Below are 18,562 nucleotides of genomic sequence, written 5' to 3'. Positions count from 1 at the left end.
GCACCCTCACAGTCTTACAGAGCTCCCAATACCTAATACCCTTAATCCCTATTCTGACTTGGAGGGCTCTCTATTTCTTCCAACCACCTCATGTGCTCAAGTGCACCCGACTTCCAGGTAGTGCCTCTCAAATGCTATTCACCGTTAAGCTTTAATATCTCAGTGACTCATGACAAAATCTTGACATTTTGCAATCTGGTTTCTCACGGTCTTGCAGAATATTTTGACCAAGTGTTGGCGAAGTGAGATCATCAAATAGAACAAGTACAAAGGAAGCAAATGTGACACGGACTTGTTCAAAGAGCTAACCGAAACATTATCATAGTGTTAGAGAGAGATCCACTCCGGTGGCCGGCTGGCTGGGAGACGGCTCAGCTCAGCAAGCAGAGGGTGTGCATGAGGATGAAGACTTGAGCTTGGATCCCAAGCACCTGCATACAAGCTGCACGTGGGTAGAAAGCTAGGGCTGCAGTATGTGTGCCTGGAGAGAGAGATAGGTAGATCCCTGGAGCTAGCTGGCCGGCCAATCTGGCTTAGTAGGTGAGCTTCAGGTAAAGGGAGAGACCCCATCTCAAAAAATAAGATGGAGGGGCTGGGGATTTGGCTCAGTGGTAGAGCGCTTGCCTAGGAAGCGCAAGGCCCTGGGTTCGATCCCCAGCCCCGGAAAAAAAGAAAAAAAAAATAAGATGGAGAGTCATAGATTAAGGTGCCTGGCATAAACCTCTGGCCTGTCTGCACACACATATGCATACATGAACACATAAACACACACATACATAATACTCATACATATGCATACATAAACACACACATACATACATACTACATCCATACATACACACACACACACACACACACACACACACACACACACGATGGAGAGTCATAGATTAAGATGCCTGAAACCTCGGGCCTGTCCACACATACACACACACTCATACATACATGCGTACATACATACATATACATACCATGCATACATGAACACATACATACACACATACATACATACATACATACACACACACATACACATGCACACACATAAGCCCACACACATGCATATGCATACATGAACACATACATGCCTGACATAAACCTCTGGCCTGTGCATACACACACATAGGCATACATGGACACACACACACACACACACACACACACACACAAATCTATTCAGTCAATCGTGCATTTATTGACTACACATCTGTCTGGGCTCTCTTTTTCTGTAGCTTCTTTAAATAAGTATAACCAATAACCCCCGTGTGAGTTTTGAATAAACTGAAGGCACGTTTATTTGAAAAGTGCTGTTATACATTTTTATATAATCCCTGAGAAAGGACTGTCTCAGGCTGTATATAATCGAACTGCTGTGTGTGACTACACACAGCTTCCTACAATTATGTCTGAGGGTGAACCTCAAGATGATAGACACGTTAGTACATTATATAACTGATTCAGGAAAACTTGAGTAGTTACCAGCTAGGTAAAAGGTACTCCCTTTAAAAATCAAACCAATCAAAAACCATGCTCAATGATACCAGAAAAACAATACACTCCTTCCTTCCTATATAGCTTGTTTTAAATCAGTGGTTCTCAACCTGTGGGTCTCAACCCCTTTGTAGGCCAAACGACCCTTTCACAGATGTTGCCTAAAACCATCAGAAAACACAGATATTTACATTATGATTCATTACAGTAGCAAAATCACAGTTATTAAAATAATTTTCATCGCTTCTCGGCCTTTTGGCTAAGATCAAGTGTAAAATAATTTTCTGGTTGGGGTCACTTCAGCATGAGGGACTGTATTAAAGGGTTATACCATTAGGAAGCTTGAGAACCACCGTTTTAAATCATCTGGGGGAAATATTAAGTCTTCTCTTGTTATAAATGTCATTCTAATACAAGAAAACATTCACTCTTAACCCAAAGTCTAATATGCAAACTCTTTCAAAGTCTCCACCGGTCTGGAAGTTCTCTACCACCTAAACAATCACAGAGTAGTCTAGTTTTGGTTTTGTCTTCTACCTAATGAATTCTTCTTCAGCATTTCCCCGTCTATTTAAATTGGGGCTGGAACATGCCACAGCACTCAGGCAGGAGGCAGAGGACAACTAGCGAGAGTCAGTTCTTTCCTCCCACCATGTGACCCGGGATGAATTTGGGTCGTCTGCTCAGCACCGTCCTCAGCTACTGAGCCGTCTTGACAGCCTTCCTTTCTACTTTGAAGTTATATTAGAACTTAATCGTATCGATAATTTCAAAGCGAGCTCATTATCCCAGCTCTCAGATGGGCTAGCGCATCACGTCCTTGACCCTGGGTTACTCTGACTCACCGAGCCTCCATTTTTATGTCTACAAAATACACTTCATGTTGATGTCCGATCAATGGCGTTCTTTCCGTTTTGTTGAAGCGGAGAGACTCTGCATAGACCTGGCTATCCTGGAATTCACCATGCACACCAAACTGGCCTCAGACTCATAGAAATTCCCCTGTGTCTGCCTCCCCATTACTAGGATTAAAGGTGTGCACCATCATGCCCAGCTCCAATAGGGTTCTTGCAAGAAAATGGGGTGCAATATGCTTATAGGGGTTTCCCCGTGGGAAGGCTACGTAGATACTAGCTCACCATCATGACTTAATCACTGCTACCATTAATGAGTCAGGCATGAGTAGATGTCAGTAACAGAGCAAAACAGCAGTTAACGAAAAAGCCTTGTATTCGTTTGTTTTATCCTTTAAGTGAAAAGAACCCCAAATATAGTTCAACACATGTGAATTCATGTGAAAGCTCAATTGCCTGGGCCATTTTCCTGCCTTATAGACTTTTATGTAGGAGAACCTAAACCTTTCAATATTCTGAAGCAACAACTAAATGTTTGGACCCCAAAGGGCCCGCATCTATACAACATATTTGGGGGACTAGTCCTATCCTGAACGAGGTTACAGAAGGAGTCAGTCCATAAGTAACCTCACACCTAGTAGGCTGTAGGATTACAAAAGAAAGGGACACACACACACACTCACACACACACATAAACACATACACACACACACACACACACACACACACACACACACACACACACACACATATATATATATATATATATATATATATATATATATATATATATATATCCCAAGCCTTTCACGCTACCCAACTTGTCACCCTAGCATTCACAGAGTGGAAACCAAACTCAGAAAAACGTGGCCCAGCGGGATAATTGTTGGGAAGTCATTTAAACTCTCCAGCCTTCAAATTATTTCATGAGTAGTACTCTTTCCCCCCCTCCGTGACATTAAAGCTCCTTTTCAAATACTTCATCCTGGTGACGTGCTTGTTGATTAATTAGGGGAAAATGGATCCTGATCACACTGTGTCCTTATGATTAGCACAGTTTCACTTTTTTGAGGAAGTTAAGGGAGATGTGGTCTGGAGTCTGGGGAGGTGAATGACTTACTCGGTAATGTGTTTGCTGCAGAAGCATGAGAGTCTGAGGTCAGTGCCCAACGCCCATGTAAAAGCAAAAAGGCCAGTCCTGGTAAGGTGGAGGCAGGTGGATCCCTGGGGCTCTTGCCTGACCAGTAAGCAATGGTCTCAATGGGAGAATCTTTCTCAAAACACAAGGTGGGGTGATGTTGGAAGATAGCCAATGTCCTGCTCTGGCCTTTGCATACATGTGCAGACATGTGCATACACACAAACACACATGCACATGCTACACACATGCACACACGCACATGTACACATGCATGCATGTACACAAGCATGTTGGGGGGGAGAGAAAGAGAGATGACCTAAAGATACAGATGTGGTTTACTCATGAAAACTCTCCAGAATTTTTAAATTTGTAATTTTTGAAAATGGTACTGCCTTATTGACATCATTTCTCATGTTTGATTTTCTCCTCAGTAGCTATCACAAGCTGGTATATGTATGGTGCATGTAATTCATTCTCCACTCCCCAACCCCAGCCCACTTCCTGCTGTGTTAGAACCTAAGTTTTCATCAGGACAGGGAAATCCTATGTCCCATTTACTGCTGCGTTTTCAGAATCTAGAATGTGCCCTGACACACAAATGCTCAGAAGCTATTTAAATGACTGTGTGGGTGGACACTAGCATCCTTAGTAATTGTCCCTGCCTACGTTGGTCTTCTCTTACTGAGAACTTAGTTTGTCTGTGTCACTGGGAACTTCTGCCTCTCACCCCCCTCTTAAGCCTCACTAATTTCTCCTTTACTTTCAATTTAGGAGAATTTTCCTACTCTTTCCTAGTTTGTTACATCACCCACCCCTCCTTTCATTCTAGCTACGTATTTATTGAGCATCTACAGGATCAAAGCTGTGTCTTCTGGGCCAAAGAAATGGTCATCAATAAGACTGACACAATCCCAACACTTCTTAGTGCCGTTGTCTATTCAAGGACTTCCTCAGAGATCGGGGTCCTCCTCCTGCTCCTGCCTTCTCTTACTGCTGAGGGTGATATATTTATTATGCTCTGAAGGGGAAAAAAGAGCCTACTATGTGATTCGGTTGGTTGTGATCCGTTTTGTGTGGAATTCTTTTAGTAAGTAGTCAGTGGATCGGGGGAGGGGGGGTGAGCAACGGTTACTTCCCAGAGACACAGATATTCTCTACGCCGTTGCTTAGAGTTCACAGGATCGAAATTCCACTTCTAGGAAGCCTGGAAGACTGGGGGGACTCTCTTCCCTTCCCTACATTTTCTGTTCCCAGGGGTGATGTAAGGGGCCCTCTTCTCATCCTGAAAGAGCCTAATTAACCCATCATCATCACCTCCGAGGTTGTTATTATCGACTGCTCTGTCAAATTGACTAAGCCCCCAGTTGACAGAGTCTTGAAATCAAACCACCTGAGCCCCAGACTTGTCTGTGCCTCCCACTGGGACTTTGGCAACCCATGGTCCCTCCATTGCGGGATTTCCCATGTCCAGCTCGAGCGCCGTGGCAGACCGCAATTGGAGCCATGCAAAAAGAGGGCCCGTGGCCAGACGGATTGAACTGAATACCGTATTCCTTCTTCCCTCGCTTGTGTACAAGGCAAAGGATAGTATATATCTGTGCTTACAGGTGTTTGGCTTTGCTCAAGCCAGTGGCAGTTGTTTGATTTTGCTCATCAAAATTTCATGCGTTGGAAACTTAAGCTCCAAGTTCGTATGTTGATAGCATTCGGCGGTAGGGACTTTAATCAGGACCTGGGGTTACATTAGGGTGACGGAGCTAGCCGTTTTATAAGAATAGAGAGACAGTAGGTAGCCAAGCTGTTTTGTCAAAACATGGGAGGCCCTTTACTTTGTTAGGACGCTGGAATTTGCAACCTCCAGAACTATAAACCAAATGTCTGTTCCTGCAAACTGCAAACCCCAGCAGATGTTTACTGTTGTAAATAACCCTCTAGGGGGCGCCGAGCTGAACACATGCTCTCCTCACCAATAAGACCCAAGTCCTCCAAAATGGCAAGCTCAACTGAAATACCTTTACCAAGTGTATCTTTTTTTTTTTTTTTTTTTGGTTCTTTTTTTCGGAGCTGGGGACCGAACCCAGGGCCTTGCTCTTCCTAGGTAAGCGCTCTACCACTGAGCTAAATCCCCAGCCCCTACCAAGTGTATCTTATCCATTGAAATAACTGATAAGAAAAACTGTAGTCTCTGCTCGAAATTTGATAATAAGCGTTGGTGACAATATTTAGTATTACTCATGAACATGTGCATGTGCACAGCTGTGTTTAAATACACCTTGTACATTTGTGGGCGCCAGCAGACAAGCTTATGTATTGTTCCTCAGGGGCTATCTGCCTGTTTCTTCATTAATTTTCTTAAATGGGACCTGGAGTTCACCACACAGGTAGGCTAGGTTGTTTGGTCAGAGAGCCCTCAAGATCTGCCTCTCTCAGAGCAGGAATTTCAAGTATGAAGCACCATGCCCAGCAATTGTTTGTTTGTTTGTTTGTTTGTTTTTTAACATGAGTTCTGGGATGAAAAACAGGTCCTTGTGCTTGGAAGACAAGCCCTCCATAGGCTGAGCTATCCAGCAATTCAGTTTGCACTTCTAGTACAGCTCAGGTAACTGCTGGTCATCTCTGAGTAATCGTGGAGTCACTGTACTTAACCAGGGTAATAGTGTGAGGCTGCAGTCCCCTGCCGTCTGGTTTCCCACACTGATTTTGCTTCTTTGTAGATATGCGTGGCCCAGTAGCCCCGAGATGTAGGTAGGCGACATGAGCCTGTGGACCAATACCAAGGCAGTTTGAGAGTTCAAACCATTTGCTTGTTTTTAACACAAAGTGTTCTCCGCGTGAGAAAACAATGAGTCCAACTTATCTCTCTCTTTCCTGCCCCGATATCTTTTTAAATTGTCCACCACGACAGCCTATTAAAAGGCTTACGATGTTAAGTGAGCTTTAAGAATTATCAAGGAGAACGGAAATAGTGGCAAAGCCATGTCCTTCTGGGCTCTGGTTCCAGTAGCACTGTTCTGGAGTGTTCTGGGGGCGAAGCCATAGAAACCGGCAGTGAGGACCCCATGTGTCAGAGGGACTCAAGAGAAGAGATAACTCTCAACCTAAACCTTGCATCATGCCCCTGGTAAGCCGACCCTCTACCTACCCAAAGTCAGAACCAGGTGCACTGAGAACAGCGCTTGACAGGCAGGAGGGCCTCTATAAATGTCTGTTAGGTGCTGGTATCTGGGAAACCTCGGAGTAGCTAAATAAATGTAAGCGAGCTTATCTCAGTGCCTGTAGCCTGTGTCATGAGTATTGGTTGTATGCTCAACCCTAGTTCCCATTTCTCAACCAGGGTAGTGTTGACATCTTGGGCTAGATAACTCTGTCAGGGAAGGAGTGGGGAATGCTGTCCTGTGCACTGTGCACTGTGGCTCTGTCCCTGGTTTCCACCCACGGGATCAACGCCATTCGGCACTCCTCATAGGGCCAAAATGTCTACAGACATCAGTAAATGCCTGATGTCAGGGGTTTACATAAAAATAACCCCTGGCTGCAACTTACTTATCTAGCCTTTGCATTCATGGTAGCTATCAGCATCAGAACCCTGACACCCTCCTCTGTCTCTGTCTCTGTCTTCCCTCAACATTTTCCGTCTTTAATTTTTGTTCTATGTGTATGAGTGTTTTGCCTGCATGTATGTCTGTGCACCATGTGTTTTCCTGATGTCCACAGAAGCCAGAAGATGGCATTGCATCCCTGAGTACCGGGGTTACAGAGGGTCGTGAACCACCAAGTGGATGCTTGGGATGGAACCAGGACCTCTGGAAGTGCAGCCAGTGCGGAGCCAACTCTCCAGCCCTCTTTGCTGTTTCTGAATCAGTATTTCTTCATCTTGTGATCGAAAGCATTTGAATCTCTTCATCTGCTCATGTCCAGTCGTTTACGTTCATATACTAGGGAGAATCTGCCTGGCTGCCTCTATGAAAGCTAAGAAGACCTGTGAGGTAGTGACTTCTGGTTTCTTTGGAAAGGTGAAAGGATGTCTCACTAAAGCAAGCAGGTGAAAGACTGTCTTCCTGAAGCAGACACGGGTGAAAGGACTCCTGATGAAGGAGAATTAATCTGACTCCAGAGACAGTGGGAGATGAGCACTGAGCCTTAGTTTGGTTTGCTCCACCTCACTATTCTTCGATAAAGACACGAAGGTATTGGTTTGCCTTATCTAGCTTTGTTGAGCTCAACTTGTGGTAATGCTGCCATTGAGAGAAACTCACCCAACAACTGCTGGTGAGGTTCCTGAGGTGGTGAGGTTCCTGAGGCAGCTTGCCACTTCTGTAGCCCTGCCTCAGACCACTTGGTGAGCCTGGCAGTTTCTTCAGAATTGGAACTACAGCTGCCTGGTGTCTGCTTGCTGAGAGGACTGGACTGTAGCTGCTGGTTCGTGCCTGGTGTCTGTCTGCCTAGAGGGCTGGTCTGCAGCTGCTGAGTCATATTTGGTGTTTGCTACAGGACTGAGTGGCTGCCCAAGAAGATCAAGCTCGCCCCCAAAGAACTATTGTTGAACAGGTCTATTCCCCAACACCTTAACTTTCTCCTCCACCACCTCTGCTGGGTAGAGGGCCAGAGGAGAGGTTGAACCCTTATTAAAAGGAAGTTGCAAAAAATGTATGCCTACACATCTATTCCCCACCCTCAGGGGAAGGAAAATATGAAAACCAGGAAAATATAGAGGAATTGAACCTGTAGCTGGCAAGGCTGATTTACAGAATGAACACAGCCAGAAAAAGAGGATAGACCCGGATCCCTAACTGGAATTATTATGTGTATCTGAGCCTCAAACCATATTTGTGTTCAAAGGAATTATCTTCCTTTGCTTGCTATACATTCTTGGCATCTTAACGCCAAATCTCTATGGTGTGTGTGTGTGTGTGTGTGTGTGTGTGTGTGTGTGTGTGTGTGTTGTACCTGTATGTCTGTGTAGTGTGAGTCTGCATGTATATATGTGCATACCGGCTCATGGAGGGCAGAGGTTGGTGGTGGGCATCTTTCTCAATCACTTCTATACCTTATTTGTGTGCATGGGTATAGTGTCTGTATAGCATGTGTGTGTGCATGTGTAGGTACATGTGTGTAACGCATGTGTAGCATGTATGTACATGTGTGTTCATGTGTGTAATCTGTATGTGGTATGTGGTGCATTTGTAGCATGTCTATGTGCATGTGTAGGTGCATGTATGTAATGCATATGTAGCATGTGTATGCATGTGTGTAATGCACATGTAGCATGTGCATGTGTGTGTGCATGTGTAATGTATTTATGTCCATTATACACATGCAGAGGCCAGAGGTTGACATCGTGTCCTTCCCTCTGAGTCTCAGCCTTCTCTTTTGAGACAGTACCTCTCACTGAACCTGGAGTGTTAACTGGTTAGATTAGCTAACTGAGCAGCAGATCTTGTGATCCATCACACTTTATACATAGGTACCAAGGATCTGACCTCAAATCCTCATGCTCTCAGGCACTTTACCTCATTTTTTGAGACAGGGTTTCCCATTGGACCTGTGGCTCACTGGTTTGGTTACAGCATCTGGCCACCAAGCCCTACAGGTCCTCCTGTTGCTACCTCCCCTGCCCGGAGGTTGCAAACATGCACCCTCGCACCCACTTTTTTTTGTGGGGGTTCTAACCTAAGACTGTCATCGCTTTCGAGGGAAGCACTTCATTAAGCAAGTCATCTTCTCGGCCCTTCTCTCAGGATCTTTTGATGAGCATGTTTTTTCTCCTTGGCTTGGTTATTTACTACCTCTTTATGTTACAGATATCAGGATCCCAGTAGGTGCTTCATAAGCAAGCTGCCGGCTGGAGGAACCAGCAGCCTTTAAACATCCATGCAGAGTGATGGTTTGTATCGGCCCTCCCTATATACACAGAAAAACAAGAATCTTAGAATTCTGACTGAAATCCAGCCAGTGGGCAATCTGATTGAACACAACCACACATCCACGTCCTAGAGTGAGGAATAATTTATGACGAAGCTCATGAAAAATTCTAATTTCATTCATGTTGCTACAAGTATAGCTTCATGCTTTAAAAAAAAATGTGGGCTGGTAGCATTTTTCTACCTCATTTCCCTTATGGTCTAGAGTTAAACGGGTGTCCTTACCTCTCCGCCAGTACATGGGAAAGGATTTGAGTATCTCGACGTGCAAATAGCTCCCTTCTTGACAACATCATCTTCCAGGCCAAACGTAGCAGAACAGTTTGTTGCAAAGTACTTGTAAGGTTTCCAAGTCTTCCCAAAGTCCTGGGACCGGTCCAGCACCATGGCTGCAGGCCTGGGGGACTTGAACACCATAATTAGGTGAGTAAAATAGAATTCTGCTTCCAGGTCTAGCTGGATCTTTTCCCTGTGCACATCCTCTGCCGACTGCCACCATGTCCGGGGAAACCTGAAGGACGAGTCTGCCATTGCAGAGGGTGGGTGGGCCAGGTGAGAATGGGCCCCGTTGCACTTATCACACTTGGGCTGCCGGCAAGTGAGATCAGCATTCTCGCTGTAGAAGCAGAACAGTTCGGTGGCGTTCTGCCCGCAGGTAGTGTCCGCCTGGAGTTTTCTTCCCAAAGCCAAGTTTCCCATTCGAGGGTTGCAGGCCTTCTCGCAGCGGGAATTCACTCCAGAGACTCCATTGAATCCTGAAGAGGGGAAAGCGTATGTCACTTCAAGACAAACCCACTAGAAATGGGAATGCGTGGTTTTGTACCTGGTACATCTACCGAGGTCAAGGCATCCTTCAAAGACCTTGGGCTTTTCTAAGAAGAGAAGAATCTAGCAAACGGGACCCTGAACGCTATCATGCATTCACAGCGGTTCGTGTATACAGTGTGTGTGTGTGTGTGTGTGTGTGTGTGTGTGTGTGTCTGTGTCTGTGTGTCTGTGTGTCTGTGTGTCTGTGTGTCTGTGTGTCTGTGTGTGTCTGTGTGTTCGTGAGTGCAAATAAATGTGTGACTGTGCACATCTGTGCATGAGGAAGCCAGAATACCTTGGGTATTATTCCTAAGGTTCCATAACTTGTTGCTTTTAGATCTCTCTCTCTTTGTTTCTCTGTCTCTCTGTCTCTGTCTCTCTGTCTCTGTGTGTGTGTGTGCGCGCGAGCGCGCACATATGTATCACATGTGTGCAGGTGCAAGAAGAAGAGAGAAAAGGGTACTATATCCCTTGGCACTGAAGTTACATATGGTTATAACTAGAACTTCGATGCTGGGAACAGAGCCCCTCCCTGACCTCTGCAAAAAGTAGCAAGGGCTCTTAACCACTGAGCCATCCCTCTAGCCTTCCACCTTGTGTTTTTGAGACAGGGTCTCTCACTGGCCTGAAACAAATAGGTTAGACTGGTTAGCCTGCGAGATCTACAATCTACTGGTCTTTGCCTCTCTGGTGTGGGGTTATGCATTTTCTGTGGTTGATAAGGGTTGAATCTGGCGATTCATGTTTGTGTGGTAAGCGTTTTAGCAACCGAGCAATATTCCCATCTCCCTTGTGTGTGTGTTACATATCTATATATCTATATCTATGTATCTATAGCCGCATCTGCATCTATATACAGTAAAGGGGAAATTCTCTAGGAAAATCAACACAAGATAGTTAATAAATATACAGTAGGACCTCATTTCGGGTGGCACAGCTAGAAACCACTGGTTCTCAAATGATACCCATGCCTAATATGAACTAAATATAACTATGGGAGGGGGGAACACCCCAACCCTCCAAACTACCAAGCGACAGGAAAGCTTACTATACCTACTCTTGACCTCTTAAGTGCTTCTTCTTATGACAGGCTGTGGTGTAGAGAACTTATCTGTTTGCTTGGCTGGTGAATGTTGCTGGTTTGGCACAGGAATGGCACCACTAACCACGGTCATGAACGAAACACCTTTTAAAGAAACATACTCTGCCTCCCAACTTCCAACCCACCTTCATGCTTCGAAAGCACTTAAGAGTGATAAACGGTACCCACAGATCCACATTCTGACTCCTTGTCATAATCCTTTAATTTGGGTTTGTCGTGTTAATTATGAATACCTTGAGCAAAGACTTGTCCATTTAAGAAAAATTAAAACACAGAGGAAAAGAAGGAAAAGGAAAACCAACCCCCAAATTCTGGCTAATTGGGTGTTTTCTGTTTACCAGAGGGAACCTCTGAACTGTTATCACAGGGGCACTGGATGGAACCAAATGACAGCTTTGGCTGGGAAGGAGAGATTTCACACACTGACAATCACCACCTCACACAGGCTTGCAACCAAAATAAAGGGTTTCCTCCGGCATTTTTTTTTTAACGTGTCAAATGAAAATGTGCACCAAGCCAGGGCTCTGTTTGCCATTGTTCTGATTAGCGGGCACAGCAGCTGCCGGTGGCCAGAAACACACACAGTGTCCTATGACTCACCTGGGAAGCGTTTCAGGGGAAAAAGTCGCATACTGCCTGTACAAGTATCGTTGACTTGCGACACTCACCTGTGCTCTTTATTTACAACCTCTTGACTGCTCCCGTGGTGGTTGGGCTTGTTTGTTTGTTTGTTTGTTTTCGGTTTTGTTGGTCATAGTGTGGCTTGAAAAGGGAAAGGTTTATGAAAAGTGGGGGTGGGGTGGGGTGAACTTGTGCACAGTAAGGAGTGTGATCCCAAAGAATTCAAGTGGGATCTTTAACAGTGTGATGTTTGACAGATCCTTGGAGGGAGGGGGTAAGGAATAATTTTAAAGTTTCCACCCACTAATAATTTGATAAGAAATAGTTATCAGTGCAAACACTGTAGAGGCTGCACCCTGATGGAAGACGCAGCCTCTTAAGCCTTGACTTAGTTGCTGGCAGCTTTGGGGAAGCAAAGCAATCCAACTAAAGAAATGCTTGCCCCAGTGCTTGGAACCTTCCAGTCGGTTCCTCTAACCTACACTCCCCTTTCTGGAGCAAGTCAAGTCCATCTGGGGGTGGGGGGGGGGCGAGGGAATAAAATCAGATCCTCATAATTTTCCCCCAGTACCCCCACTGTGCTGTACTTAACCCAGCTGAAAACCAGGTAGCCTGCGAGAAGGGAGGGAGAGAACAGAGAGGTCTGGGGCTCCGACACAGCAAGCCTGGAACCCGTGGCCTAAGGGCAGTCCAAGAGAGCCAGGACCGGAGCGGGAGGGAGACGGGTATCTGCCGGTTGCCCGTAGTCCAGTTACTGAGCCAAGGAACAGACCCGCCTCCGACCTCCTGCAGAGCTTCGGCCCGGGTACCGATTCCCCAGGGGCAGTCAGCCAGCTCCGGGCAATCACCACCTGAGTGCTCACCCCCCATGGTCCCAGTTCGAGTTCTACTGCGTTGCAGGCAACGCCCCGGGAAGAGGGCGCTCACCCTCACCCCAGGTGGCCCTACCTGGTTCTCAAGTACACAGAATGAGATCCGGGAAGGTGGCGATCGCTCTAAATGAGAGAGCGGTCTCGGCCCACGCACGCCCAGGGTCTCTGGGCCACCCCTCCCCGTCACTCCTCAGGCCATGGAGAGCCCGGGGATGGCGAGCTGGGTCCTTTGTTCCCCTCACCAAGTGCAGAGGCAGTTTTTCCCCCCAAGCCAAACCCAAGAAAGAAACCCTGATCTCTCTGTATCTTCTGCAAGGCGTACCCAGGATATCTCGTTATTCAAGGACGTGTGTATCTCAGTTGCAGGAGGGGGAAAAAAATCAATAGTGTTTAAAACTGCGGAGTCGCGGGCAAAGGAGACGGAACATGGCCACTGGCTTCATCCTCAGTAACCGAGCTCTGGGCTCCCTGTCCGGGATCCCCTATAACCCCCAACCCCCGAGCTTGGGTGGATGGGGCAGGAGCAAGGGAAGAGGGGTGGGGGCCCGGCCGCGTCACCACCCACCTGCGGCCACCGCGGAGCAGCCCCAGAGCAGCAGCAGCCGTGCGCAGCTCCCCATGGCCGGGCAGCTGCGGGAGCCGGTGGGATGAAGCGGCAGCGGTCCTCCGGAGCACCCGGGGCTCTGTGGTTCTTCCTCCTCCCAGGGCGCCAGGCTCGCTCAGTGGGCACCGTGGGTGCAGAGTCGCGGACCGGGGCCGCGCCAGGCGGCGGGGTGACCGTCGCGCACCGGCCTGGCGGGGCCCGGGCAGTTCAGCAGCGGCGGGAGCCCCGGGATCATAGCCGGCCTGGCCGCTGCCGGCTGAGCGGCCCTGAGGGCGGGTGCGCCACTCGCCCGGGGCTCGGCGCCCGCAACCGACGCTGAACTTTGCGAGACCTTTCACTTCTCAGCCGCTGCCGCCTCCCGGCTGTCCTCCTCCGCTTTTCCCACCTCCTGTGGTCGCCGAGGCTCGGTCCCGTCCTTCTCCATGGGCAGTTCCATGGGATGCATTTTTATTGCACCGACACCGCGGCGCTCCGGTGCCAGCCCTCCTCCTCCCCTCGCACCTCCACCCCTTCCTCCCGCCCGCCCCCCGCGCTTGACAGCCCGGGCGGTGCAGACGCGCGGGTCCGGTCGTCGTCGCCGCTGCCGCCCAGGGAGGGGGGTCTCTGCCGCCCCCGCTGCGCGCATCTCCCCGCCTGACCTCGCGGGTGCCCTCCAGCACCCAAGGGCCTCGTCTCGGAAACAGTCTCCCACCTTCTCCAGGAACATTCCTGAGAGCGGTTGACACCCTCCGGATCAGGTCAGGGCATGCCAAGGGGCTTAAAAACCCGCGAAACAGGCGAGCCACTACTTTCCAAAAATCACCCAGCAAAACAATCCTTCCCCCTCCCCCACCACCACTCCACAGCACCCATTCTCTGCGAGTTCCACGGTCTGGGTTAGGAACCCCCCCCCCACTCCAATTCTGCCCGGGAGGGGGGGGACTGGCACGGAATGCGCACCAAGTGCCAAGGGTTCTCTAAGTCTCTGCTGCCTTTATGGGGGTGCAGCCCAGCTAACAGCCGCTGCCTACAGGCGCCGAAGATGTACCCGGTTTGGGTGTAAAAGATGTTCTGACAGAACTCAAGGACCCTGAAAAACCAGGATCTCCGATCAGGGAACAAGCTGTCTGAGAACATCCCAGTCTAGGGCAGTGATATAAGAAAGAAAATGCCTGAGTTCTAGGTGCACTCACACATTCTTCAGAGTATAGTGTGCAGGGGAATCATAAGGTTATGAAATATCTTATGGGGAGCAATTTAGCAGCAACCACAAGCAGCTAATTGTAGCTCAGGGCTGGTGTTTATGGAAGGAGATTAAATAGCACTTCAGCCTGGGACTTCTGTAACTTCTCTGAAAAATATAGTTCTGCTTACACATCCAAGGAAATTGGCAAACGTTAAGTCGAATGCAATTTTGTATTGCAGCACTCAGTGTGTGCCCTTGAATATTTTCCAGAAAGTTAACTGCTGTATAGATACCATTCAGTCATTATAAATCGTCAGCACTTACAGAGGGGGCCAATTAGAACTTTGGGGGCACACGTAGATATATTATTTATAATGACCAAGCTGGAGACATGTAAGTTTCTCTCAAAGGGAACTGAGTTGAGGTTAGCATAATCCACTTGGGAGGCGTTAAAATTATTATTTTGGCCAGTACTGGAAGTGGCAAACGACATGGGAAGAAAGCTTTAGAAAACAAACTGTGAGCTTTCAAATACTGGCCACGTTGGAGCCTTCTTCGGCTCTCACAGATGATGCTTCTGATGAAGCTGCTAAAATGCTTCTCCCAACTGTTCTTTTTATTAAATGAATGACAGGGAAAACATAACAGGCTACAGCTCTCAGCCCAACAGGCCAAGAAAAAAAAAAAAAAAGGAAGAGAAAGAAGAGAAAGACAGTATTTGCTATTAATCTCTGAGTCAGTCTGTTAAGTCCAGGCAGAGCTAATCCAAGCCTGGTTATGAATTTCAAAAGCATTGCTGGGTACTTCCCTGATTGCTTTGTAGCTGGCTTGTCGTTCCTTTATTAAAACAGCAAGCTCCTCAGACGGCAGCTAGACACTTAGACTATGCAAGACACAATTATGGGTTTTTTTTCTTACATTGCTCGCTATTCCTAACTGAAAACACTTGTCAGACTTGCAATAAATGTTTTGACAGTTATCTCAAAACTATTGTTACGAGCTAAGAATAGAGACCGAGAAGAAAGGCTGCGAAATGAGAATGATTCCCAGGATTGTAGAGGAATGTGTGCTCTCCCCATCAGTTCTTTAGGTGTGGACTAGCTCAAGAGAAAAGGGGAATGAGCGTTCTAATAAACGTTTGGGGGCAATGTAGTGTTTCCCACCTGTAACCTTAGCCCTTGATAGTATGGGCAAGAGGATCGTGCTTTCAAGGCCAGCCTTGGCTACATTGCAAGTATGAGGCTAGCCAGGTCTACATGAGACTCTGTCTTTAAAAAAAAAAAGTGCTTATCTAGTATAGGTTGTTACAAATTATATTTTCATTTTGAAGAAAGGATCCAGGAGAGTTAACCAACATACGGGAAATGTGTTCAGGGGTGAGAACATTGCTGATTATGACTTCGTGTAATGAAATTTTCAAGAACTGATTCAGAACTTTCAAAGTGTCGTGGACTACAGGGATGACTGGATGAATCTCGGGATTCTGATAGCAGTTTCCCCAAACTACAAATCGACAAGTTGAATGCAGAACATTGCTGACAACTTGGAAGGATGTTAAAAGGACCGCTAATATCTACAACAGAAAGGCGAAAGGTCTGTACACCAAAGACCTCATTCGCCAGTGCCTCTGGGCCATATTTAAGTCTCTCCTCCAATCTCAGTGTGTCTGGGCAGGGTGCTCTTCTGGGGCTCAGTGTATGAGAAGACAAACGGAACAGGGTCCTGTTAAGGAGAAGGGATGAACCCAGGCAGCCTGGAAGCAAGAGGATGGCAAAACAGGGGGCGTGAGGACAAAAAACATTAGCATCACTATCCACCCCTCCTCAAAATAAAAATCTCCCAGCAGTCCGAGGCCTGTTAGCCCAGAGACAAAGCACTGCAAAGCTATGAAGAGATCGCTCTATAAAACCCCAGTGCAAAACCTAATGACCGAGAGATATTCAGAACCAGATGGGACTCTGGGCCCCAACTCGGACCCTACCAGGAGCCCTGCTTCCACCGCGAAATCTCTGCCTATTGGCCACGCAGTTTTTCTTCTGAGCATCCCAACAAACAAAAGAATCATAAGAATCCCCTCTACTCCAGCACTGGTTTTATTTAACTGTGACATTTACCTTCTTTATAGGCATTTGCAACTATACAGAGTAAATACGAATTCTCTCTTTTTATGTGTGGGGTGTGTGTGTGTGTGTGTGTGTGTGTGTGTGTGTGTGTGTGTGTGAGCGTTGAGACATTAAACGCTCACTAATAGTCCAGGTTGGCCTGACCTGGAACCTGCTAGTGATATTGCCCAGGCTGACCCCAAATTCTTAGTGTTCTTGCCTTAGTCTTCCAAGTGCTGGGATGAAAGCACGGATTGCCTGTTAGGTATCTGAGACTTTGAAACTGGGTTTGATGGCTCCATTTAAACACCTTCTCCAAGTGTTTTTAAAAACTCTTCTCCCTCCCTTTTCAGATATATACCAATTGCACAATATGCCTACAAGTCAAGTTTAAGTGTGATCAATTAGAATAAAATAAAACTTAGATACAGTGTCCTTCGAGTGTAGGGCTTGTCCTTACGCAGCCTAAGAATACACCTGCAGCTCTGTAACACTGGCTAATAAGGCTTGGAGTCAAGATAAACTCTCCATATGTATTGATTTCTTACAGACCATCAAGATTTAGTGCATGGATGCATATAGTAAAAATTCAAACAATATTAATTTTATTTTTTAAAAGAAAGGATCCTCAGGGTCACACTTCTAAATTAAAAAAACTCACTGGGAGAGATAGCTCTGTCCAAAATGTGCTAGCCTTGAAAGCAATGAGGACCTGGGTTTCACCCCCCAGAAGACATGTTTTAAGAAGAAAAGACTGAGCATAGAGCCCAGACTTGGCACCCCAGCACTGGAGAGGTGGAGAGCCATCTGGGGTCCCCTGGATAGTTCCAGGTCAGTGAGAGAATCGGTCTTTAAAAAAAGGGGGGGAAGGGGGGGCCGTGCCTGAGAAACTGCACCCAAGATTGTTTTGTGGTCTGCACAGGCAAATCATACATGAGTACACAACATGTACACATGCGCACGCCTGCGCACACACACGATAAAAGCTAAAAAAAATTGTCAGAATATTTAAAAACAAACTTATTCTCCTAAATAGAAAAATATATATCTGCTTCCTGAATAAGGCTAGTATTAGTATTACTACTTATTCTATGTCACCAAAAGAAGGGGGCACTTTGGAAAGAGTCCTATTATCATGATATCTGGTATTCTTCCTTCAAGGAATAAGAGACATCACCTCGTTTGCGCTCCTCGAATGAACGTGTGCCTGTTGCAACCCACAAAGAACTGTGTAGAGAGATGGTGTTGGGGGGACGTCATCACCAAACTCAGATCATAAATATGTTATACACAGCTAATGACCGCACCAGCTCGAAGACCTGCTTCCTAGATCAGAATCGCGGCGCTTGTCCGTCTGCTGTTGGGGGGAACATCTCCCGTGAGAAGAAGGTCAGAAGACCTGTTCCCATTGAAATCATCTCCCTGGCCTCTGCCATTCAGCTCCCTTTAGGAACATCACCTTGGGAATTCCCTCAAGCTTTAATCTAAGTCTCTTTCCTATGCTGCTATTTCTTATTTCAAGGATTTCCTGGCTTCCGCCGCTCATTCCCAGGGAGGGAGGCCTTTGAAAGCACACCAGCTCTTCCAGTAGAAGAGGCTCAGGCAGAATTGGCAGTGGCACCTTTCTTTTCTTCAAAGACTATGGATATTCTGTAGCTGTCTTCAGACACACCAGAAGAGGGCATCGGATGTGGTTGCTGGGAATTGAACTTACAACTTCTGGAAGAGCAGTCAGTGCTTTTTTTTTTTTTTTTTTTTTTTTGGTTCTTTTTTTTTTTCGGAGCTGGGGACCGAACCCAGGGCCTTGCGCTTCCTAGGTAAGCGCTCTACCACTGAGCTAAATCCCCAGCCCCGCAGTCAGTGCTCTTAACCGCTGAGCTGT

General features: G+C 46.9%; 1 protein-coding gene across 1 annotated transcript in view; it reads right to left on the bottom strand.

The window, feature by feature from the left end:
- Window positions 1-13,598, bottom strand: part of Ntn4 (netrin 4) — a 113,818-nt gene extending 100,220 nt beyond the window's left edge. The window contains exons 1-2 of the mRNA NM_001106780.1: window positions 13,375-13,598; window positions 9,633-10,162 (exon numbers count right to left, since the gene is read on the bottom strand). Of these exons, the coding sequence (NP_001100250.1) occupies window positions 9,633-10,162; window positions 13,375-13,429 (585 nt within the window). The 5' untranslated portion in view covers window positions 13,430-13,598. The remainder of the gene's footprint in view (window positions 1-9,632; window positions 10,163-13,374) is intronic.
- Window positions 13,599-18,562: the final 4,964 nt, after the last annotated feature.

This window comes from Rattus norvegicus, chromosome 7 (genome assembly GCF_021556685.1).
Source record: "Rattus norvegicus strain SHRSP/BbbUtx chromosome 7, alternate assembly SHRSP_T2T, whole genome shotgun sequence".
NCBI lineage: Eukaryota > Metazoa > Chordata > Mammalia > Rodentia > Muridae > Rattus > Rattus norvegicus.
Note: the sequence above shows the minus strand (reverse complement) of the source record. Positions and strands in the feature narration are given on the sequence as shown.